Source organism: Macaca thibetana, chromosome X, assembly GCF_024542745.1.
Source record: "Macaca thibetana thibetana isolate TM-01 chromosome X, ASM2454274v1, whole genome shotgun sequence".
Lineage (NCBI taxonomy): Eukaryota > Metazoa > Chordata > Mammalia > Primates > Cercopithecidae > Macaca > Macaca thibetana.
Genome location: NC_065598.1, coordinates 10,036,257 through 10,062,692, shown reverse-complemented (window position 1 = coordinate 10,062,692; position 26,436 = coordinate 10,036,257). Strand labels below are relative to the sequence as shown.

At 39.4% G+C, this 26,436-nt stretch overlaps 1 protein-coding gene across 8 annotated transcripts in view; it reads left to right on the top strand.

The window, feature by feature from the left end:
• The window catches only part of MID1 (midline 1), a 391,573-nt gene that overhangs the window by 242,530 nt on the left and 122,607 nt on the right, over positions 1 to 26,436 (top strand). For 6 of the 8 annotated variants that reach the window (XM_050777270.1, XM_050777269.1, XM_050777271.1 and 3 more), the window contains exon 2: positions 16,234 to 16,949. In XM_050777270.1, the coding sequence (XP_050633227.1) occupies positions 16,290 to 16,949 (660 nt within the window). In that variant the 5' untranslated portion in view covers positions 16,234 to 16,289. Of the gene's footprint in view, positions 1 to 5,062; positions 5,650 to 16,233; positions 16,950 to 26,436 lie in introns of those variants that run through there. The other 2 variants (XM_050777268.1, XM_050777273.1) reach the window with 2 other exon arrangements.

Below are 26,436 nucleotides of genomic sequence, written 5' to 3'. Positions count from 1 at the left end.
ATAATTTTCCATGGATCTATCACCTTTTTGTACCTCTTGTGAGCTGGAGCACTGAATGCTTTTATTCCATACTATTTCCCAGGATGTTTGTATAGCAGTCTTGGGAGATAGAGGTAGTATCTTGCTCCAGAGGAGAAGGCAGGTTTGTTTGTTGTTCATTATATTAAAGACAACGTCTTCTTCCAGGGCAAAAGTTGGGCAGGCTAACTCGCAGTCCATTATAAAAGATTCAGATTCCCTAAGCTTGGGGTTGCTCAGGTATGATGCAAATCTCTTGAGTGTGCAAACATGGACCTAGGATGCTCCATAGGACTTCGAGGACAAGGGGAACCAACAGAACATGAAATACATACCATTTGAGTAAAAACAGCCTTTATCTTTGATTCAGGTGTCTTCTGCCAGCATTCATGAAATGAAACTGGCAAATAGCAAAAATCTGAAACATTTCACTGTTCTTGATAGTTTCACATGCTCCATCCATGCCAGGGTACCTTATTTCCTGCAAAATAAAAAATTCTGACAAATAGTGCATATGGGACAGGGTGACCTTCAGTGGGAAGCAGAAGTGAAGCCCCAAGTTCATGGGGGGAGATCAGTGGTAATGAACAGAGGTATGTCATAGTGTAGGAAATAGATGAAATTGCCAATGTGAAGATAAGTCATTCATGTTAAGAATAAAAATGCTAGTTCATTTCACATTCACATACTGTTTGTTCATATAAGACGCTCCATGAATGTTATTGAATAAATGGATTTATATCCTTCTTGCTCGCAAAAATGGTATGAAGTGGTTTCCGGTAAAAAACACAGATAATGAATTTATTCAAAGAAGAGTGGGAAGAGGCAATTCAGAACAACAAGGGAAGAAGGACCCCAACCCCACAACCCCTACCACCCTGTCCTTCCATAAGAGCGAGAATTTTGTCAGGCACTTTAAAAAGTTCACCTCACTAATCCTCAAAGGACCCTTAAGATTGCTCTCATCATCCACGTTTTACAGATAAAGAAACTGCATAGAAGATAGGAAGAGCATCTGTGAGTATAAGATATGTACAGTATCTGGCTCCAATCTGCCTTTGCAAGGAAATGGCAGAGCCAGGATTTGAACTCAGGTTTATCTGACTTCAAGGTACTACGTGGTTTTGTTTGTTTGTTTGTTTTTTGTTTGTTTTGTTTCATTTTGTTTTGTTTTTTGAGACTGAGTTTTTTTTACTCTTATCACCCAGGCTGGAGTGCAGTGGTATGATCTCAGCTCACTGCAACCTCTGTCTCCCAGGTTCTAGTGATTCTCTTGCCTCAGCCTCCCAAGTAGCTGGGATTACAGGCACCCGCCACCACGACCAGCTAATTTTTGTATTTTTAGTACAGACGAGGTTTCACTACGTTGACCAGGCTGGTCTCGAACTCCTGACCTGCCCGCCCCGGCCTCCCAAAGTGCTGGGATTACAGGCATGAGCCACTGCACCTGGCCTCTACATGTTTTTTTTTACAGGACACCACATCGACAGTGTCAGCCCAGTAGACCAAGAACTCTTGGGCCCGCTGAGCTCAGGGCTTAGCCCAAAGTTTTCTGAAAGCATGCCAGAGGGAAAGCTGGATGAAATGCTTTAGTAAAGAAGAAATCACATCAGCTCATCACTCATCTGACAATGGAAAGGACTGATCAGGAAAAGGGGGAAAGGAGAATAGTGGCAGAACATAGAAAAGAGAAAAAAAAAAAAGACTGAAATTTTTAATGGAGTGCAAAATCAGACATATTTTTTACTTTTGTGAACCTCTTTAGAGACTACAATAATAATTCTTATGTGATAAGTCCAGTAAATTATGATGATGTTTTATTAAATATACCATCATACTAGCAGCTTTTGTGGAATTTGCGTCAGAAGAAAAGTATAAGATATTACCACCATGACTTGGCAAAACCAGTGTACTATATTAATGTTAGCTGCTTAGTTGCTGTAATTGTTTCTCAACGTAATACCCACTGCATAGTTTCCCTGGGAGTTCATGAAAGCTCTATTGAAAGGTTATATTTAAAGTGTAAGTTAGAGTGTGCTGTGAATGGAGAGAAAATTGTTTTTCTTTTTGTAGAAAATTCACTTTCCTTGGGACTATATACTAAGTTAGCTCAGTTATTTGACAGAACCAGTATCTTATTTTACAAAGGGAAAAACATAGATCTAGAAATTTCAAGAAGTGGATCACTGGTTGAAAGGGCAGGGGGTGTGACTGAATGTGATTTGAAAGCAGTTTTAATTTTATGACACTTTACAGTGTGTGTGTGTGTATGTGTTTTAATGATAACCTAATTTTATTGCCCCAGACTTAAAGATCTGTGCCACCTGGAGAAACTACAGTTCATCCATTAGCATGTAAATGTGTTAAGAGTATTTTTGCTTGAATTTCTCCCGAGAAGCCTCCCGGCTTTGTTCTGTACAGACACACAGTCCCGACGCTGTTCTTAATATCCTGTTTTCATTTGTCAGCGTTGTTGTCCTTTTCGTTGCCATGTTCCCATCATTCCTCTTCTTTCATGTGGTGCTTTACAATAACATTCAGAACAAAAGAGTCACTCCTCTTTCTGTTGCCTTGAAAAAAAAAAAAAAAAAGACTTCTTCCCCTGACTGTAGAGCTTCAGTGATCAGGGGAAATGTTTAAAGCATGTTATTCGTAATAGTTAACCAGGAATTATGAATAAGGGTTAGTTTTCCTTACTTTTTAAGATCACGAGGTGGCTTCAGGGTATTGTGAGCAAAAGGTTTTTGTGTGTGGCTGACTTTGAAGTTGAGGGAAAAAGCGATTTTCTTTGAGAAAAGGAGCCATCATATTTGAGAAAATTTCCCAGTCTGCTCACACAATGGGAATCAGTTACTCTATAACATCGTCATTACCTCCATGAGTCACGAGACTAGTATTTGTTCTTGTCTTTGAACTTAAGCTTTCCAGTGTTCAGAGAACAATTGTGAAATGTCGCATTGGCCATCACCAATAACTATTTTGCTCCTGGTTGGTAATAATTGGGAAGGGGAGGGTGTGTACTTTCTCTGCCTTCTAGGAGAGTATTATATAAATAAAGTAAGAAAAAGTTTCCCCAAGCAGCAAGCTTTTCTCCAGGGCACAATCTATTATACTTGCTGCAAAAATCCCACTTGACTGGTCTTTCAGAGAATAGATCACTTGTGTCATTTTGCTCATTTCCAGGTAACCTTTTGCAGATATGAGCAGGCAGTTGTTGTTTTTAAATAAACATTATCTACAGGTTTCTGTTTTTGCACTGAGGAAGGAATGTTTCTGTAATGCAGAAGGGATGTTCTAACTGAGGGGTTTGTGAAGAGTGAATTCTAACCAGTCTCAAATAATTTTGAAAAGGTGCTTTTGTATATGTATATGTGTACTTATGTATACATACACATTATATATAACTACAAAAACTAATTCAATTATGGACATATATAGGACTTTATACAGACATATAAATAGTTCTATGAATATATATATAGAAATGCCTAGCAAACTATAAATACATTTGAGAAAGCATTCAGGGACGGTAGTGTTAAACACTTTTCATCTGTGGCTGGTTTCACAGAAATTAGTAACTACCATTTCTGCTACCACCACGCTGTTGGTCCATTCACCAGGAGGATTGATTTAGACTTCTGCCAGGATACTAGGCGTGACCAGCTCTCACCCTCTTCCTCTCTGTCCAATCTGCTATCATTGCCTTCAGAACCAAATTCTTGCATGATACCCGGTACAGCATAGACCTGGAAAACATCGGTCATTTTCAATATAATGTAAAACAGGTTCTGTGTGCCTTTAAAACTAAATGCTTTATTTCTTAAACTGTAAAAGACATGAAATGTCTGAGACATTCAGATAGTGGGAAATTTCATCTGCAAGTTGTCAGATTATGCCCTTTAAAAGATTATAATTTTTTTGTTGTTTATCATTTTCTCTTGAGGGGTGGAGTAAATATTTCTTTCCTGATGTTTCAACTTCAGATGTTCAGGCTAATTTTCCACTACAGTGCCAAAATAGGGAAAAGTTAGGCCTGTAGAATTTTGACAATTTAAATGTTGTTTTAACAAAAGGCATGTCTTGATGAAAAGTTCTTTAGAATTTTACTTGATGATCTATGTGTGTCTCTTCCGAGGACAATGAGAACTTCTTAAGGAAGTCATCTGTATGTGAAATTGAGTAATCCTTTTATTCATTGTTAAAAGACAAATGAAGTTATAATTTGGAGAGACATATGCCAAAAAATCTATGTTTGCATTTTTATGTCCTAACATGTGAAGCATGCTTTGATTTACTGTGAAGTGTTGCAATGGCAATAAAGTAGATGTTGAGACGTGCAAACTGGGCAACCTGAGGAAGCAGTTCTTGCCTCTGCATCCCCTTTATCATGAATGTTCCTTAAACACCTTTGGTGGAGTCCAAGTGTCTGGATTATGAATTGAATTGTGCAAGATTCTTTTTTTAAACACTTTCCTGATGATTTACTTTACTTGCAGTTTCTTGTCCTGCATAGTGATAAGCAACATCCTTCAAAGAACTGCAGTGCAGGACTTTTTTTTTTTTTTTTTTTTCTTTAGGAAGACTACTTCCCCTTCCTCCTTTAGTCAATCAAATTTTAAAAGATTACTTTCTATTCTCTGTTCACCCTTTCTTTGCCATTCTGGAGACTGAAATTTTGGACACCCATCACAGATTTGCTATTATATATATACTGTGTATGTAATATTCAATATATATATACACATATGTTATTTTTATATATGTGTGTACATAATGTATGCATGTGTGTGTGTGTATGTGAAACCTGTGTATATATACATATATATGTATATTTTATACATATATTTTAAATTGTTTATCAGGATGATAGATTGCTATTTAGGTCACTATTTTGGGAAGAAATAAATGACTGTTTTATTGTGTCTGTACTGGAGATTGTTCTTCCTGATGTAACTTTGAAGAAAACTTCTTCCAAACATTGTACATTAATTCAGAAGATAAAGGCACAAAATAATGTGTATATTATTTTTTTAAACGAACGAGCCAGCATCCAGAGCATAATGTGATCGTGTGCTCAGTAGGACATTGAAAGGCCCCAAAGGTAAATGAGTCTAGTGCCTGTTCCCAACCCCAGGAGCTGGGCAGGATGGCTCCTGTTGGTGGCATGGAAAGCTAGCATTCAGCCTTCTGCCACAGGACACTGTCTCAGTCGGCCAAGCTGCTGCTGGTCCCTGTAAGGAATGAGAGTACAGATCCTGTTGCCAAGTCATCATTTTTTTGGACCAGGCAGTGGGTGTTGAGCTGACCTGAGCTAACTTTTCATTTGGGTTCAGTTGAACATTGAGTAGGCCAGAGGATAGGGAAGTCGTGGCGGGGGCCATGGAAAAGGCAGTTGATTCTTCAACTCAGGCAACCCTGGCGGAGTGGATGAGGTGGAGCTGGCCTTCCTGGAATTGTTGGACCGATTTTCCTGTTGTGTTTCACTGTTGACGCACTCACAGACACACAGGACCGCTCCAGCACTGCCTGCCACCCACCATCTGGTCTCGGTGGCCTGTCTGTCATTTCGTGGGTCCCCATCCTCTGCCTACGGCGATGTTTCTTCAAAAAGAACTAGTGTGCAGTCCATTGGTGGGTATTCAAGGTGATCTGTTTGTCAGAATCTAGAGAGGTGCTCAAAGAACTATTAAGGACCAATGTACTAGTTCCTGTTTTTAACCTGTTTATCAGTCTTTCAGTTGAACAAATTGGATTTCTGAAACTGTTGAGGGGCTTTCTGCACTATTAAGACAGAACAGGATAGGGTGGTTGTTCCTCCAGGAATCTGGGTTGTTCTTTTGCATTGCCATTTGTCTTTGTGCTTGTCTGCTTGTATAAATGAACCTCGAGAAGGAGTGTTTGTATTCTATTAAGTAAATTTGGAAGACTAGGTTTCAATTAAAATAACCAGACAGTGTGACCCAGCTTCCATTTCCCCTTAATTTTGACCATTAAAGCCTTCATATCCCTACAGACATCTGCCATGCTTCGAAGTGATTCTTTTCAGGAATGTTCATTCATTATTAATCAGGTTGCATGGTCAGGCGAGTATGTGATTATTTTAAAGAATGTCCTAGAGATCCAATTACTAAGAATAAGCATGTTATAGGCAGATGTGAAAGCACAGAAAAGATTTGGTTAACAGTTTAATCTGATTTGCATGAATTCCATCAGGTGGGTGTTTGGTGAAATTAAAAGTCTTCCCTGGTTCTCACTTCAGGTATGAGGTAAAAACAACAATAATAATAATGTCAGCACTTCTTAAAGAAGAAATGACAAGTTATTCAAAATATCTATTGTATTAATTATTTTAAAACTTGAGGCTAGCATCTCAGTGCTCATCTGCTTGTCACTTTTTTTTTTCCAAACAGTCCCTCTGGTCCCCTACAATTTGCTTGGCAGAAATTCTTAGTTGTCTGTTACTGGTTGAGCAAATGAATTTGAGTGTGCTGACATTTGGAGGCTAAATGCAGTGATAGTTCAGAGTAACATTCTTTACCTATAAAATGTTACTGGATCACCTTTTTTCATCTATTCTTACTTGATGTATTATTTACACTGTTGTTTTTAAGAACCACTTTGCATTTTTACTGAAACAGCCTACATTATGCTATCAATTTCCAGTCTTTCAGAATGCAGTTAAATCCAATTGGATCCCCTCCTCCCCTTTTTCCATCAGTTCATGGCCCTGTTTTACTGTGCCTTTACTAACCCACCTGCTTCTCAAATCGGCCAGAGTACTAATCAGTAAAGTAGCATTTGAGTAGTGTCTTTATTTTGTGGTCTTTATCACTCAAAGTCAAATACTAAACTGCATGATTGAATATGCAGATGCTGAGTGCTTGTATTATGTTATTCAAAATACCGTATGATGAATTCATCTTGGATGTAGCAGCCAGTTTTTATTGAGTTTGTGTTAGAGAAGTTTTTGAGTTGAGAAATTATGCTTAAGATGAGAGCAAGTCCCTTCTGAGTTGAGTCCCCATTGCAATCTGCCTCCCAAACTCAGGTTCATTTCCAGTGTTTCACACTTCAGTAATTTTGAGTCCTCTGAAAGTCTGTATTTCTGCTGGTCCAAGGTAGAAACATCATTCTGCAGTCTTTAAAAAAATATTTCACCTATAGTTCTATAAGAAGGATAATCTCATAGCAAAAATCCAAGCAGGAATAAGTGAACTAAATCTTAATTACCCAGGTGAACAGGGGTTAAGAGGAGTGGACAATCGAGTAAATTGTCTTGATTTCGTTTCTGAAATTTAGCACTCTCAAATAATTCATTTGTTCATTTTTAATGCTGTTTGTTGTTTGAAATACTTATAGGAGCTTCCTGTTCTGAAACCATTTTCGTGTGGCTTGGTGTAACATTGTGCAATTTTAACAGTATGTTTGTCATCTCAGTTATGTTTTGGTAAATTTAACAATAAACTTAGTCTCATAGTCCAGAGGATATTTGGAAAAGAACTAGAGGAAGTGCCCTGGGAATCATCTGGGCAGCGGCTGAGAGCCACCTGGTATTAACAGTTAATCACAGGCCACCCAGTGTTGGCATCCAAGTTTATTCCTTGGTCTAGTGACTCACTAATTTCCCTGGTAGTGAAGGCTTTAGAGTTGTACAAAGCGAGGGCCTGAAAGTAAAATTATTGATAGAATTGCATGTTCTTTTTAATGTACTCCAAGTTAGAAAAATAACTGTATTTCATGGAGTATGCAGACATAACCTAGAATACTTGTAGGAAAGCATTGAGAGGTGGGTTTACCTTATGATTAAAAATGTCAATACCTCCATTAAGGGAAATTTGGGATAAAAAATTATGGATGATGTGCTGATGATGGGCGATCTCCTTATTCTAATGGATAAGTGAGCTCACAGAATGCATTTGGTCTGGAGACTCCTAATTCTTGGTCACTTCTTGAATATACAAGTGAAACTTCTATATCCTTGGCATTCTGAACCAGAAGACCTGCCCATTGAATTTGGCTATGGATTAAACTGGCAATGCATTCTGTCTTCACAGGGATCCTAGGTGTTCCTTCAGGGTGCAGGTTATCTTGATTGTGTCATAGCAGGGGTCAGGAGAGAGTACAAAGAATAAAATTGTGAAATTCTAAATAAAAAAGAATAAGCTAGCTAGCAGGATGGTGGCAAGGGTTGTGACAGTGTAAGCTGGAGATTAAATGCTATGTCTGAATGGACTCGCCAGGTCAGTATTTTTGCCTCTTACTTCAGAGGAGGGAGCAAAAAAGATGAATCTAACAGACATGAACCCATTTAACTTCTATGCCCTTGGTCTGCAACAATAATTCATAAGAGCACCTATCCTGAGTTCCCCATCTCCCTTCTCAAGCCCAAACCCTAAAACTGAGGAAGTCCCTAGGTCCTTCCTCTTCCACTGGGAATTTTCTCCTTCAAGATGTTTCCTCTCATATCCTGTACCTTGGACAAAAGAACACCTTCCTTTCTCCAGGAAAGTCCTCCTCCTGGGATGAGTGTTTTCTCAGGATGAAGACACCTGGAGCCTGGAGGGAGCAAGGGGCCACCTGCTCAGGCAACTGGATCAGCCAGATCATCTTAGCCATCACCTGGGTACCAAGGTCCCCATCATTCTTACAGCCCTCACTGCTAGCTTTCCATCTTTCTGTTGATTAATTTTCCTTAACCCCAAAGGCATATGCCTCTTACACCCAGTTTTTATCATGGGGAGTTTCAAGGGAGTTGGTCATTTGTCTCAGGCCACACATTCATGACTAGCCTCAAATTTAGACTGTGAATGTTTTATCTCCATGTGAGATTTGTGTTTGTGTGTCTGCCTGCACACGTGCATGTATGTTCCTGTATCAGCTCCAGAGTGAATCCAACCATTTTGAAAGAATGAGATTAATCACATAACTTTAAACCCTAGGTCCTATTACTAACTATTCTGTTGTGTACTAGGAAATAATATTTTAAAACAAAAATTTTAGTTATTTTGTACATAGGAGAATTATATCACTTTGTGTTTTTCAGTTAAAAGGGTTAAATGTAAAAATTTAAGATATGTCACACGTTTAGAGCCATCTTTTAAAATAATTCCTCTTTGTTGAATATGAAGTCACCAAATCCAACAGTGGCCAGACTATCTGGGCCTCCTAGGAGGTTCTACTCTCATCTTAAACAAAGAAACACACACACACACACAGAAAACAAAGAATCCAAACATGAAACCAGAAACATATAGGAAAAATTATTTGTTCTAGGAAGCAAAACAAAGGCAATTGCTAAGAGCATCAAATGATCCCATTTACTGAGTCACTGGTATAGGCCATGAATGATTGGGAATAAGATTGAAGGCATAGTTTGGGAGAAGCTAGAGCAAGGCTTTTAAAGGAGAAAAGGTGACCAGATTCATACTTTGAGCAGCAGGGAGCTGCTGAATGCTTTGTGCCTTTGAGAGGAGTGACAGGAAAAAGCAGTGGTGCCAAAAGCATGTTGCAAACATTCAGCTGAAGGAAGAAAGACTGAAGGTGAGAATCAAATTAGGAGGATTTTTTGGTAATGGTGTAGGAATGCAGCAAGGAGAGTCTGGATCAACACAGAGGCAGTGGGAACAGAGGGAAGGAAAACAGTGCAAAGGGCTCCTGAGGATTGACACATATATGTCTTAGCTAATGATTTGGATTTGGGGGATAGGGGGTATGTTCATTTCCTACTGATGCTGTAACAAGTTAGCACAAACCTGATGGTGTTAAACAATGCAAATTCATTATCTTACATTTCTAGAGTCAGAAGTCTGACACAGGTCTCACTGGGCTAAGAGTAAGATATCTTTAGGGCTGCATTCCTTTTGGGGGCCCTTGGGGATAATTCATTTCCTTGCCTTTTCCAGCTTCTAGCCTGCATTCCTTGGCCTGTGGCCCCTTCCTCCATCTTCAAGGCCAGGCATGGCTGGTCAAGTCTTTGTCATATCTCATCATTCTGACTCTGACTCTTCTTCCTGCCACTTCCACATTTAAAGAGCCTCGTGATTCCTTTGGGTCCACCTAGATGATCCATGCAACTCTCCCCATCTCAAGGTCAGCTACTTAGCAATCTTAATTACATCAGCAACAATCAGTCCCCTTTGCTCTATAACCTAAAATATTCACAAGCTCTGAGGAGGCTGTGTATATCTTTGGGGGCCATAATTGTGCCTCCCCCAAAGAGGGAGGAGTAGAAACTGTGGTGTCTGCCGTCTGGTGACCAGGAGGATAGAAGCACTGTGAGGAGACACCAGGAACCCTGTAGAAAAGACAAAGACCGGCTCATGAGGGAAGAGGATAAATCCCACGTGATGTGCATTCCAAGTCTGAGGCACTTGCAGTACATGAAGCAAAGAACTGTTAGTGCTAAACTGGGTTCCAGAAAGGGATGGCATCTTGGGATACAAGCCTAGCAGTCATTCTCAGAGAGGCAGTACATGAAACAAACAAAAAACTGGATGGCCCTGTCGTTATTTTTATAAAGCAAAGTTCCTTCTCTTGAGCAGATGCCACCACCATGCTTCTTGTACTTCCCAGCCTGTGAAGCCAAGAGCTAAATAAACCTCTTTTCTTTATAAATCACCCAGCCTTAGGTATTCTGTTATAGCAACACAAAATGGACTAAGATACACATCATGAGAGAGGAAAGGAAAGGAAGAAGAGGGAGGTGTGAAAACATTTACTTCATTATTTTCCATCAAAACATCTGTTTATTAATTTTCCATTTTAAAGAAGTACTTTCCTCATAAGTCTTGAATCTATAAGAAAGTTTCTTCAAAAGATGTATCCAATGCTTCCCACAATGTGGAGCTTCACTGTAATCTGTCACTAAAGACTCTCCTGCCTAGGAGAGTGATTAGAGTGAGTGCTAGAGGGACTGTAGGGAACATCTGTGGACACTCACCCATGGATACACAGACAGCTAATAAGTAGCAAAACTGCAGAATGTCTTAGATTGTCCAATCACCTGTCTATCTCTCTCCCCTTTCATTCATTATTCTGTGCTCTGTTCTAGATGTCTGAACCATGGACAGGCAGAGGTGTGAGCTGTGAGCTGTGATTTGTTGCCATTCCCAGTTTGTTGCAAGGGACTCTCAAGATTATCTAGATCCTCTTCTCAATGAGGACCAATCTGCCCACTCACAAAAATGTTAAGCTGTAGGATTTCCTGACAATATGCATGTGTGATTTCCTTTTATTGAAGAAAAAACAAAGAAGCTTTTTTTTTTTTTTTCGAGGCGTGGAAATTACATTATGACAGTTAAGAAAAGGCAAAAGCTGCTGTTTTATGATATTGGGGTTTTTTTGTTGTTTTTTGTTTGTTTGTTTGTTTTGTTTTGGGACGGAGTCTGCTCTGTTGCCCAGGCTGGAGTGCAGTGGCACGATTTCAGCTCACTGCAACCTCTACCTCCTGGGTTCAAGTGATTCTCCTGCCTCAGCCTCCCAAGTACATCGAATCACAGGTGCACACCACCACACCCAGCTAATTTTTTGTGTTTTTAGTAGAGACGGGGGTTTCACCATGTTGGCCAGGCTGGTCTCGAACTCCTGACCTCAAGCAATTCACCCACCTTGGCCTCCCAAAGTGCTGGGATTACAGGTGTGAGCCACCGTGCCTGGCCTATACACAAAGCTGTATATATATTTTTGTGTGTGTGTGTGTGTGTGTGTGTGTGTGTGTGTGTGTATAGTCAAAAGAAAGATAACATTTTGCATAAAATTCCCACCCACGTACCACTATCTGCTTGGTGAATCCCTGTTCATCTTTTAAAACCCACTTCATATTTTACCTCCTTCAGGAAGCTTCTCCCTGTCTCCTCTTCCCCTACATAGCGTTGATTATTCCCTGTCTGTCTTTGGCATGCATCTTTTTTATGTTACATTACAGCTTGTTCATTTTTTTTTTCTTGAGATGGGCTCGCTCTGTTGCCCAGGCTGTAGTGCATTGGCATGATCATGGTTCATTGCAGCCTCAGCCTTCCAGGCTCAAGCCTCGGCCTCCCAAGTAGCTGGGACCACAGGCATGTGCCACCACTCTTGGCTAATTTTTTCATTTTTATTTTTTGGTAGAGATAGGGTCTCACTATGTTGCCCAGGCTGGTCTCAAACTCCTGGGATCAAGCGATCATCCCACTTCAGCCTCCCAAAGTGCTGGGATTACAGGCATGAGCCACCACACCTGGACTTGTTCATATTTTCTCTCTCAGAATGAACCATAAGATCATGGAGACAGGGGCCAGGTGTTACCAGTACTTGTCTCAGGACCAAGTACATAGATGAACTTAAATATTTGATGAAAGAATGAATGGCAAAAAAAGAAAAAAAAAGGAATGAATGGCATTTTAATTTCTCCAAAAAGATATTTTAAAGAAAGCTAGAAAATAAACCATACTAAGTTTCTTTTAGAAGAAGGAACGGAATGAGTACAAATAAGATACTGTTGAGTCATGTAACAAAAATGATATCTATACCATTGTAAAACCTTGGTAAAAGTGGAAGAAGTGGGATGCACTATAGATATCAAACCAAAACCTCTTCCTTTTTGGTAGCATACAGGCAAAAGATTTAGAAAATTGGCTGAACTTCACTTACCACATCTGAGTATTTTGTCTTCACCTAATACAATTAACCATTTACAGTGTAGACACTTGCATAAAGCACTATGCCAGGTGCTATGGCAATAAAAGATCTAGTTTTGAGCAGCTACTATTAAATCATTCTTACATGAGTTTCCCCTAAGCACTCGAGTCACATAATTTCCATTGATGTCAGATTGAAAGCCTGTTGCATATCATTTCCCGTTAGCACTGGAAACTCGTGCTTGTCCAAGTCTTGCTCCACCATCCTTGCCGCTGTTGCCCACACAGCATTTTATTCATACCTCTCTGAGAATGATTTTCATTTATATTCTGGTTATCTGTATATGCCTCTATCTTTTAATACATGGCTCAACAAAATAAGATCTGCAGGCCAATGCTGGCCTGTGACCTGTTTTTCCAAATATGGTTATGTTGGAACACAGCCATACTCATTCCTTTATGTATTGTGTCTGATTGCTTTTGCACTACAGTGGTAGATTGAGTAGTTGCAACAGGGCCCTTTTGGCCCACAAAGCCAAAAATGTCTACTGTTTTACCCTTAGTAGAAAAAGTTTGCTGATCTCTGTTCTAATATATTGAGAGATCCTTAAAGTCAAGGGCTATGTTTGATTCTTTTTGGTTTTAGCTGGAAAGTCAGTACATTTAATGGAATCAATGAATGTTTGAGTCCTTTTGTGTGCTGGGTGCTGTTCTAGGTGTTGGTGGTACATTCTTCCAACAGCAAAGCAAAATCTCTGCTTTCACAGAGCTCATATTCTAGTGTTGAGGACAGTGGGGACAGAAGGAGCAATAAGCAAACTAAAAGAATATGTCAGTAATAAATATTATAAAGAAAAATAAACCGAGATGGGGGAAGAATTGCCACGATGGGTAGGTGGTATAGTGGTAGAAGGGGAATTGGTTTTATATGGGTTCAGAGAGAAAGTGACACTGGAGCAGAGAGTCATGTGGATTCTGAAGACCTTGCAGGGGCGAGCAGGGGATTGATGTGCTTGGCATGTTTGAGGAGTCAGAATGAGGCCATGTGCCCAGAGCAGAGAGAGGAGTGGGTAGCATGGGAGGAAGTGAGCTCACTGTCTGAGTCTTTGTTTTCTGGGTCTAGTTTATTCTGGTGAATTTCTCTCTGGGTGAAATGGGAAGCCCTTACAGGGCAGAGCAAGAGGAGAGGCATGTTCTGTCATGTTTTAACAACAGGCTGTCTGGCTTCTGAGTGGAGGATAGACTATAGGGGGAAGGGCAGGAGTGAACAGAAGCCAAGAGATTGTTTAGAAAGGTCTTATGATAGTCTACATAAGAGATGATGCTGGCTTGGCCCGTGATAATAGAGATGAGGTGATGTGAACCCCAGATTCTGGCTTCTTCAGCTAACTTAGTGCCTGGCACACAGTAAACATCTGTTGAAGGAATGAATAAAATGTCAGTATTTCCACTGAGGTCTCTCCAGCGGAATCCTTTCTAGAAATTCTCATCACACCTCTTTGGGATGGAATCCTGGCACCTGCATTAAAAATACAGTCATCATAGCTCTCCAGACATAATTTGATGCTCATCCTTCTATTGAGATTCATTGGTAGGCATTCTTGTTTTATCCAAGAACAAAGCAGACCAAAAGGGCAATATTTTTCCTTTAATTTATATGCTTTTGATGAGAAGGTGGAAGAACTTTGATTTAAAGATAATTCTACATTTTTTTCTATGATTAACCAAAATAATTATTAATAGGTAAAAAACTTTCCATTTCTTCTGAGCCATCTATAGGAACAGGTAACTGAGACCAAGTGGGGATGATATGTTTCTTACAACAGCAACCCTAGGGTTTCCATTGCAGGTTATAGAAAGATGTACAAGCTTTAATATTTCAAGTCACAGTTGCTCTTTTATTCTTTCCTATGTAGTAAATACTAGTGAATGGCTGAAGATTTTTTAAGATACCAGACTTTTATGAAGCCAGTAGCTATTTAATTTTTAACAGGCTCAGGACATACTTTATACTTTTAATGATCAGTTACCATTCAGTTGGTAGCAAGATGAGCATTAATTTCACCAAAGCACCATATGGTATTTCTGAGGGATGCTATTTCAGAAGGGGTCAGGGTATTCTAGAAACCGTAAATTTTGTAAATAAGCAGAGGTATGAATACAAACGATTGATTGTCAGAATCACTAAACATAGCTTTGGATGTGAAGCCTTCCCATAAATCCGGCTGAGAATGCTCTCCCCACCACCCCTGTGGGTGATTTGAACCTCCCGACCACTGGGTGAACTGCACTGTTCTCCCACAGCCTGCAGTGGGCTGCATCTAATATTCCCATCACTGGTCTGCAGACCTCTGCTAATGGTCTTGAAAGGGAGAAGGTTCAAAGCGGCTTGGTTCCCAGGCCTGCTAATGAGCATGAGGCCTCTTCACCCTTAATGAACTGGGGTTTGTGTGGAATTCCTTCCACTACCCTTTTTGATGGGAAGGCAGATGAGAGTTCACAAAAGCACTCAGGTCTTTATGGCGAGGGGAGCAGGCAGCTGGGCCACCCTCGGGTGGCCTGGAGGGGAGCAACAAAGCTGGCAGAGGTCGTACCCAGGCCAACACAGCTCTAAGTGTGAGGCTGACCTCCCGCCAGCCTGACCTTTTGCTGGCAACAGTGACAAACCCGTGATGGGAGTTTTTTGGCCAAAAGGGTCCCTCAGCAGTTTTGTAAGCCTCCTTAAATTGTAATCGTTATCATTGTCATACTGTAATCGTTATCATTGTCATAACATAACTTATCAAATGAATATGATAACCACTGAAATCCTTATTCTAATTAACTAAATTGTTGCTCTAAATATTAGTCATTGGTACTCAAACTTACTGCAGCCACCAAAAAAGCCCCCAGATATTTTTCTCCGCTTCGTTCTGCCTACCCACGTCCCACTGCCGGATTATACAATAGAATTATTCAGAAGCATAATGAACACATGCCAGAAATATTGCCTGTATCACAATCATCTTTGTGAAAGTCAATGTTTTTTCTCGGGAATATATTTTGGAAAATGACATCCCATACTTAAACACGATCATCTCTGCTGAAATCCCTGCATTTGATTTCATATACATTTCATGTCCATTTCTATAGTTACTGCCTTCCCACCGTTCTGAAACCTGGTTTGGTATTGCAGAGTAAAAGTCCTTAAATCTCATATACATTAATATGTAAGTTTATAAATTCAAATTTATAAAAGACTCTATTGATGAATATTTCTACATTTTAATTTTCTGTGCAAGGTTAAACCTGACTCTGACACAATAAGATTATTCTGAAATTACAGTTTCAATTACTTTCCAGTTTTGAATAAGGCCTTTTAAAAAACAAAATTGCAAAAACAAAATTGTAAACTTTCAGTTACTGAACTTCGAGAAAATATTAACTGGTATATGATGGCTCAGGATGGCCCCCAGTGAATAGAAAGAGAATTATTTGGAATGTACACACACTTACCCTTTCATGACCTGTGTTTGGAATTATTCTGAGATGCATTCAAAGCTGACACCCCCCCATGGTTGACCTCCCTGTGCCTAATCAGATCTTACATTCTTGTTTCCAGATAGCTGATCAGCTTCCTTGGGTTTTGCTGATGACACAAGAGAGCTTTGCCTGAAGATGGAAACACTGGAGTCAGAACTGACCTGCCCTATTTGTCTGGAGCTCTTTGAGGACCCTCTTCTACTGCCCTGCGCACACAGCCTCTGCTTCAACTGTGCCCACCGCATCCTAGTATCACACTGTGCCACCAACGAGTCCGTGGAGTCCATCACCGCCTTCCAGTGCCCCACCTGCCGGCATGTCATCACCCTCAGCCAGCGAGGTCTAGACGGGCTCAAGCGCAACGTCACCCTACAGAACATCATCGACAGGTTCCAGAAAGCATCAGTGAGCGGGCCCAACTCTCCCAGTGAGACCCGTCGGGAGCGGGCCTTTGACGCCAACACCATGACTTCCGCCGAGAAGGTCCTCTGCCAGTTTTGTGACCAGGATCCTGCCCAGGACGCTGTGAAGACCTGTGTCACTTGCGAAGTATCCTACTGTGATGAGTGCCTGAAAGCCACTCACCCGAATAAGAAGCCCTTTACAGGCCATCGTCTGATTGAGCCAATTCCGGACTCACACATCCGGGGGCTGATGTGCTTGGAGCATGAGGATGAGAAGGTGAATATGTACTGCGTGACCGATGACCAGTTAATCTGTGCCTTGTGTAAACTGGTTGGGCGGCACCGCGATCATCAGGTGGCAGCTTTGAGTGAGCGCTATGACAAATTGAAGGTTAGTCCGATCCGCCTTAAGCCAACCCCTTTCTGCCAGAAAATGTCATGGAAATAAAAAGTGTATTCACTGCTAGCTACCTGACAGGTGAAGGTTTTCTCCTCACCTTTGTTATCTGATTAGTTTTAGCATGTTTTTGGCAGCCTATAAATGTTACACAATAAGGGTATCTTATAAAAGTTGACTGCTGCTTGTAATTTTAGTGTTGTCAAGGTGAGGGCAAATTCTAAAAATCTGGATCATTTTCAATCCGTGCAGTTTTTCTGGATCATTTTCAATCCTTACAGTTCTTCCAAAGAGAGTGCTGCCTCTCTCTGAGAGAGAGAAAGAGAGAGAGAGAGAGAGAGAGAGAGAGAGAGAATGACAGATAAAATCTGGCTTTGGGCATTTGGGGAACATTTACTTTTCTCACTCATCTGGGAAAACTAATTCACTCTCATTGTACCTGTATCTAGTTACTGCACAAACAAAGGAATAGAGGGAAGAATGTCTGTAGCAAATGTGGGATTTTAGGGGACACGTGACCTTTTATTCCTTGTGTAAATGATATCCAGCTTATTGGTGACACGCAGTGCTCTGACAATCTCAGGTTTCACGAAAGAATTCCTTTTCGTGTAGACTCTTTATTCAGTAAGGTTACAGTCAAGACTATTTGAACTTCATTTTTTACATGAAATTATTAACCTAACTCCAGCTTGGGGGATAATAATTAATATGACTATATGTGAAATAAAAGGATCACTTTCAAGGCAGGGCATGGTGGCTCATGCCTATAATCCCAGCACTTTGGGAGGCCAAGGCAGGCAGATCACTTGAGGTCAGGAGTTCAAAACCAGCCTGGCCAACATGGCGGAATCCCATGTCTACTAAAAATAGAAAAATTAACCAGGTGTGTTGGTGGGTGCCTGTAATCCCAGTTACTTGGGAGGCTGAGGCAGGAGAATCACTTGAACCTGGGAGGTGGATGTTGCAGTGAGCCAAGATTGCGCCACTGCACTCCAACCTGGGCAAAAGAGCGAGACTCTGTCTTAAAAAAAAAAAACAAAAATTGCTCTCTAGGTATGGATGGAAAGCACCAGGGAAGAAATAAAAAGCCAAGTCTCCAGATGTTTGTTCAATTTCAGGTAACAGTGGGTCTGATTATTGAAAACTCAGCTGAGAGAGTTTGAGTGAGATACTATGTTCACCAGCTAATTTTAGATCATAAGACACCAATTAAAAGAAAGGAAGTATAAATTAAAAGCTCTAAGTAAATATATATTGAAGTCCTTCCTCTCGGGATAAACACATACCATGTTGTTGAGCAAACAAAATGAATCACATGATCAAAAGAGTGTTATCACTTAGAAAACAGTGTCACCTTTAACAAATGGTTTCTATCACCTCTCCTTAGCGCTAATGAGTGGTTGTGTTTACTGGGACCACATAGTTTATTTTGTGACAGTGGGATTAACGGACCACATCTGGGATTTGGCTTTGCTATTTCTTGACATGTTGAGGGAAACCGATATGCTGAAGTGAATTCCTGCTTCTCAATGTCACTTGGGCAACAAAAGCATCACCTGGGCAGCATGTTTCACTTCAAATATCCAAAGAATTACTGGTGCAAATCCATCTTTAAACCATGTAGAGGAAGTCAAGCACAAGGACTCAGGTGACACAGACAACGGAAGACAAACGATGACAGGCTTTCCAGAACAGTGCATGGCAGCACCGGAGAAAAGTACCACCAAAGTTAATCATAGTAAAGGCAATGCATGTATGAGCTGTGCCTCTAGAGCAAATTCTGCAGAAATTGATAAGGCTATTAATTTTTACAAACCAAGGTAATCTTTTTTCTTTACCCCTTTTTTTGTTGGTGGTGGAGCTGAAGGGAGAATATTTAGGATAACTGAATAGAGATGTTTGATTTTTGTTTTCCAAAATGTAAACATGCTAGATCTTTGTTTCTTTATCAAAAATGTTCCTTTGATTGGATTTGCACTACCTTTTAATGATTGTTTGTTGAAACACCACAATCATAATGATGTTCAATATTTAACAACTCCCAGGCTTGATATTTATTTAAATCTTGTAGTCAAGTTCTGCTCAGTACTCATGGCCTGTCACAGCAGAGTTATTAAATATTTACATAACATCTTCAAATTTGTGAAGAAATCCTGTCATGCTCTAGCATGACATGAAAAGAGTTTCGTTTTTTTGATTTTTTTTTAATCAAAAAACGAAACTCTTCAGGTACAAGCCCTGCACACTTTAATTGAGCCAGTGGCTTATCGGTTGTTGTACTGTCACATGGAGGGCCTGATAATTAATGATGTGGTTTCTTTTTATTTCCTAGTTACAGAAATATAAGCATATAAACAGCATCCAATGCACCAAAACACATTTACAGCCATTCAACAAGATATACTTATGAGCATTTGAACAAATAGCTGACCAACATAGCATGTTTGTTTTAAAACATGCCACTTATGTTAGAATTTTAAAAATAATAACAGTTATGACATTTGGATGTCTGATATTTCAGTTATCACATACTTATGAACATATGTACATCTTTGTTTTATTTAAAGCCTAAGGACAATGTAAATGTTGATTTTTGAAGGAAGTAATAGCATACCAAGAGGACCAAAACCAAGGAAGTATGTTTCTGGTAACTACTACTTTGGTCTGAAATGTACTCTGAACATGCATTTTTCTGTAGCTCTAAGATCTCATATAGATGTGGATTTGTGATGATGTGGGAACACAGATAAAGCATGGAGGAATTTGAGGATGCTTTCATTGATAAGACAATAAACTTGCTTTATTAATTTGCATATGTAAGGACCCCAGTGTCTTTGGAAACATTTTTGTCCTTCTGTTAGTAAAAGTCCATTATATGAAGAAGGGAATTCTGCAATTATTGTGAAGAATAATTTCTTATAATAATACTAAACTTTGGGGGACATATTTTACTCATTAGATCTCAGTATAAGAGATGTGTGTTTATATAAAAAAAATCGGAATATCATTTTGTACATTACAATCTTTTTCTAAGTGTAAAAGAAGAAAAGATAAAAATTCCAACATGTAGAACTCGTACAAATAAAATCATCCACATCATGTAAAATAGCATCATGTCAGTAATCTAACGCTTTTGGAGACTATGCATTGAGAGGCACTCATGAAATATTGAAGCAAGGCGAAAATCAAGGTAGCATTTCCTAAACTCTACTAAGATGAAAAGAGAAAAGTTTTCCTGCCAAGTGCAAAGGTCTCTAAGTGGAGCGTATCCATAATGTGGACATATCTTTACATCATTTTAATTGAATTTTTAAGAAGCCTCTCAGTCCTTCACACTTGGAGAAAAAATTTGATTTGTGAACCACATAATATATAAGAGAATTTAATATAATTAATGCATTCCAGAGTTTTCAAGGAATTAAAATTCAGTAGTTCCTCTTTTTCAGTTCCAACATACAAGGTTGGAGCTCTTGTTTCTTTTCTCTAATTACACCTATAAAAATATACAAATTGAAAAAAACTGACCTTTCCTTGCCTTTCAGTTTCAGCATAGCCCCTTCAAATTAGCTGAAGCTGAAGTTCCAAACTATTGTTTTGCCATTCTTATTCTAAAGGCTGGCTGAGGAAGTTTGTTTGTATAATGCATGTGTCAATGGATCATCCCATTATAATTTTTTAATAGTTTGATTTAAAAATTCCAACTAAAGCTCAGCATTTCTATGTAGCACTTTTTATCTGGAAGTGAAGACATGAGATTTCATTCTTGGGTTTAATTTATAGATTGTAAGGTTCTATGTTTGAAAAATCTTTCCCAGTTTGCAACTAGGAAAGTTGTAAGTGTATACTGAGCTAGACTTTTTTTTATTAGAATTTCTGTAACTTGTTTCTTCTTTGAAAACCAGTAGCAGGCATAGTGCAGGTTCTAGTGCTATGGTGTGTGATGCACACACATATTTGCATATACATATACATACATGCATTTATTTAATATTATAATCTTCCTGAATCTAAAATGGAGACAAATTCAAGTGACTGGTATTTTCATTAGGGATATTTCATTCTGCAGGCAAGAGATGACAACAAACATAGCAGTAATAACTATATTCTGATCACGCAAAATATTTTATCTATTCCTTGAATGTTTGGTAGATGGGTACAAGTCAACTTTGAACTTGGTATATTTTTTGTGGGAAGAGTCTTATCTTGAAGGGTTTTTTTTTGAAGTTACAAATATGTGTATTTTTAAAAATGTGTCTTTCTGTTTATTGATTTCTAGTTTAAATCCCTTAAGATCAGGGCTCAAGATAATTGCACGTGGTCTCACTTATGGATGCAGTATCCCTTAATAAATATTAGAATAAGTTTATTATATCTTCAAAATTTCCATAAGCTCGTTAATGTTTTCAGTCTGTGTAATCAATTAATGACTAGGAGAGGTGCACTTAGGCCTTCCACTTGGAGAGTGAAATTTTCTGTTTTTTTTTTTAAACTTTAAGTTCTGGGATACACGTGCAGATTTATTACATAGGTATACATGTGCCATGATGGTTTCCTGTACCTATCAACCCATCATCTAGGTTTTACGCCCCACATGCATTAGGTATTTGTCCTAATGCTCTCCCTCCGCTTGCCCCACACCCCCGACAGGCCCCAGTGTGTGATGTTCCCCTCCCTGTGTCCATGTGTTCTCATTGTTCAACTTCCACTTATGACAGAGGCCATGCAGTGTTTGGTTTTATGTTTCTGTTTCAGTTTGCTGAGAATGATGGATTCCAGCTTCGTCCGTGTCACTGCAAAGGACATGAACTCATTCTTTTTTTATGGCTGCATAGTATTCCATGGTATATATGTGCCACATTTTCTTTATCCAGTCTATCATTGATGGGCATTTGGGTTGGTTCAAAGTCTTTGCTATTGTAAATAGTGCTGCAATAAATATATGTGTGCATGTGTCTTTATAGCAGAATGCTTTGTAATCCTTTGGGTATCTATCCAGTAATGGGATTGCTGGATCAAATGGTATTTCTGGTTCTAGATTTTTGAGGAATTGCCACACTGTCTTCCACAATGGTTGAACTAATTTACACTCCCACCAACAGTGTAAAAACATTCCGATTTCTCCACAGCCTCGCCAGCATCTGTTGTTTCCTGACTTTTTAATAATTGCCATTCTGACTGGCTTGAGATGGTATCTCATTGTGGTTTTGATTTGCATTTCCCTAATGACCAGTGATGATGAGCTTTTTTTTTCCCATATGTTTGTTGGCTGCATAAATGTCTTCTTTTGAGAAGTGTCTGTTCATATCCTTCACCCACTTTTTGATGGGGTTGTTTTTTTCTTGTAAATTTGTTTAAGTTCCTTGTAGATTCTGGATATTAGACCTTTGTCAGATGGGTAGCTTGCAAAAATGTTCTCCCATTCTGTAGGTGGTTGTTGCCTGTTCACTCTGATGATAGTTTCTTTTGCTGTGCAGAAGCTGTTTAGTTTGTTTAGATCCCATTTGTCAATTTTGGCTTTTGTTGCAATTGCTTTTGATGTTTTAGTCATGAAGTCTTTGCCCATGCCTATGTCCTGAATGGTATTACCTAGGTTTTCTTCTAGGGTTTTTATGTTTTCTAGGGTTTTCTTCTAGGGTTTTTCTTGGGGTTTTACATTTAAGTCTTTAATCCATCTTGAGTTAATTTTTGTATAAGATGTAATGAAGGGATTCAGTTTCTGTTTTCTGCATATGGCTAGCCAGTTTTCCCAGCACCATTTATTAAATAGGGAATCCTTTCCCCATTGCTTGTTTTTGTCAGGTTTGTCGAAGATCAGATGGTTGTAGATGTGTGGTGTTATTTCTGAGGTCTCTGTTCTGTTCCATTGGTCTATATATCTGTTTTGGTCCCAGTACCCTGCTGTTTTTGGTTACTGTAGCCTTGTAGTATAGTTTGAAGTCAGGCAGTGTGATGCTTCCAGCTTTGTTCTTTTTGCTTAGGATTCTCTTGGCTATATGGGCTCTTTTTTGGTTCCATATTAAATTTAAAGTAGCTTTTCTATTCTGTGAAGAAAGTCAATGGTAGCTTGATGGGGATAGCATTGAATCTATAAATTACTTTGGGCAGTGTGGCCATTTTCACAGTATTCATTCTTCCTATCCATGAGCATGGAATTATATTCCATTTGTTTGTGTCCTCTCTTATTTCCTTGAGCAGTTGCTGGTAGTTCTCCTTGAAGAGGTCCTTCACATCCCTTGTAAGTTGGATTCCTATGTATTTTATTCTCTTTGTAGCAATTGTGAATGGGAGTTCACTCATGATTTGGCTCTCTGCTTGTCTATTATTGGTGTATATGAAGGCTTGTGATTTTTGTACATTGATTTTGTATCCTGAGACTTTGCTGAAGTTGCTTATCAGCTTAAGGAGTTTTGGGGCTGAGATGATGGGGTTTTCTAAATATACAATCATGTCATATGCAAACAGAAACGATTTGACTTCCTGTGTCCTGTTCGAATACCCATTATTTCTTTCTCTTGCCTGATTGCCCTGGCCAGAATTTCCAATACTATGTTGAGTAAGAGTGGTGAGAGAGGGCATCCTTGCCTTGTGCTGGTTTCAAAGGGAATGCTTCCAGCTTTTTTTTGCTGAGAGTGAAATTTTCAAGTCCTCTTCATAGCTCTGTCATTTTGCTTGCTTTAGGCCTTTTGAACCTATGTTATTAAGAACAATATGGTTGGGCATGGGGGGCTCACACCTGTAGTCCCAGCACTTTGGGAGACCAAAAAGGAGCATTGCTTGAGCTCAGTTGTTTGAGACCAGCTTGGACAGCATAATAAGACCCTGTCTCTACTAAAAATAAAAACAAAAATAAAAGTAAAAATTCAGCTGGGCATGGTGGCATGTACCTGTGGTTCCAGTTACTCTGGAGGCTGAGGTGAGAGGATCACTTGAGCCTGGGAGATCAGGGCTGCAGTGAGCAGTGATTACACCACCATACCACTACACTCCAACCTGGGTGACAGAGCAAAGACCCTGTCTCAAAAAAGAAAAAAAAAAAAAAAGAAGAACAATGAAAGTTAATATAGGTTTTTTGAGAGGTCATAAAAAATTAAGTTAATATGTGTTTAATAAATTAAGGTAATATGAACAGTAACAGTCTCTGCCTTCATGGAGCTTGTAGTCTAGTAGGGAATTCCAACAGCTACTAAATACTTTCTCTGTTGATGGTGGCGGGAAGCACATTGTGCCCAAAGCAAAGGTACTGACCCCAGCCCCGAGAGATGGAGAAAGGCTTCCCAGAAAAGGGACCACTGCACCTACCATTTCCAAGCCTTGTATTAGAAAACAATATTGAATTTACTAGATGTTTGTAAAATCCCTGTTATCAGTCATTCCTTTTTAACTTTTTACTATGTATGATGTTCTTTTTTTTTTTTAAATTTATTTATTATTATTATACTTTAAGTTGTAGGGTACATGTGCATAACGTGCAGGTTTGTTACATATGTATACTTGTGCCATGTTGGTGTGCTGCACCCATCAACTCGTCATTTACATCAGGTATAACTCCCAATGCAATCCCTCCCCCCCGCCCCCCTCCCCATGATAGGCCCCGGTGTGTGATGTTCCCCTTCCTGAGTCCAAGTGATCTCATTGTTCAGTTCCCACCTATGAGTGAGAACATGCGGTGTTTGGTTTTCTGTTCTTGTGATAGTTTGCTAAGAATGATGGTTTCCAGCTGCATCCATGTCCCTACAAAGGACACAAACTCATCCTTTTTGATGGCTGCATAGTATTCCATGGTGTATATGTGCCACATTTTCTTAATCCAGTCTGTCACTGATGGACATTTGGGTTGATTCCAAGTCTTTGCTATTGTGAATAGTGCTGCAATAAACATACGTGTGCATGTGTCTTTATAGCAGCATAATTTATAATCCTTTGGGTATATACCCAGTAATGGGATGGCTGGGTCATATGGTACATCTAGTTCTAGATCCTTGAGGAATCGCCATACTGTTTTCCATAATGGTTGAACTAGTTTACAATCCCACCAACAGTGTAAAAGCGTTCCTATTTCTCCACATCCTCTCCAGCACCTGTTGTTTCCTGACTTTTTAATGATCGCCATTCTAACTGGTGTGAGATGGTATCTCATTGTGGTTTTGATTTACATTTCTCTGATGGCCAGTGATGATGAGCATTTTTTCATGTGTCTGTTGGCTGTATGAATGTCTTCTTTTGAGAAATGTCTGTTCATATCCTTTGCCCACTTTTTGATGGGGTTGTTTGTTTTCTTCTTGTAAATTTGTTTGAGTTCTTTGTAGGTTCTGGATATTAGCCCTTTGTCAGATGAGTAGATTGCAAAAATTTTCTCCCATTCTGTAGGTTGCCTGTTCACTCTGATGGTAGTTTCTTTTGCTGTGCAGAAGCTCTTTAGTTTAATGAGATCCCATTTGTCAATTTTGGCTTTTGCTGCCGTTGCTTTTGGTGTTTTAGACATGAAGTCTTTGCCCATGCCTATGTCCTGAATGGTACTACCTAGGTTTTCCTCTAGGATTTTTATGGTATTAGGTCTAACATTTAAGTCTCTAATCCATCTTGAATTAATTTTCATATAAGGAGTAAGGAAAGGATCCAGTTTCAGCTTTCTACTTATGGCTAGCCAATTTTCCCAGCACCATTTATTAAATAGGGAATCCTTTCCCCATTTCTTGTTTCTCTCAGGTTTGTCAAAGATCAGATGGCTGTAGATGTGTGGTATTATTTCTGAGGACTCTGTTCTGTTCCATTGTTCTATATCTCTGTTTTGGTACCAGTACCATGCTGTTTTGGTTACTGTAGCCTTGTAGTATAGTTTGAAGTCAGGTAGCGTGATGCCTCCAGCTTTGTTCTTTTGACTTAGGATTGTCTTGGAGATGCCCTTTTTTGGTTCCATATGAACTTTAAAGCAGTTTTTTCCAATTCTGTGAAGAAACTCATTGGTAGCTTGATGGGGATGGCATTGAATCTATAAATTACCTTGGGCAGTATGGCCATTTTCACGATATTGATTCTTCCTATCCATGAGCATGGTATGTTCTTCCATTTGTTTGTGTCCTCTTTTATTTCACTGAGCAGTGGTTTGTAGTTCTCCTTGAAGAGGTCCTTTACATCCCTTGTAAGTTGGATTCCTAGGTATTTTATTCTCTTTGAAGCAATTATGAATGGAAGTTCATTCCTGATTTGGCTCTCTGTTTGTCTGTTACTGGTGTATAAGAATGCTTGTGATTTTTGCACATTAATTTTGTATCCTGAGACTTTGCTGAAGTTGCTTATCAGCTTAAGGAGATTTTGGGCTGAGACAATGGGGTTTTCTAAATATACAATCATGTCATCTGCAAACAGGGACAATTTGACTTCTTCTTTTCCTAACTGAATACCCTCGATTTCTTTCTCTTGCCTAATTGCCCTAGCCAGAACTTCCAACACTATGTTGAATAGGAGTGGTGAGAGAGGGCAT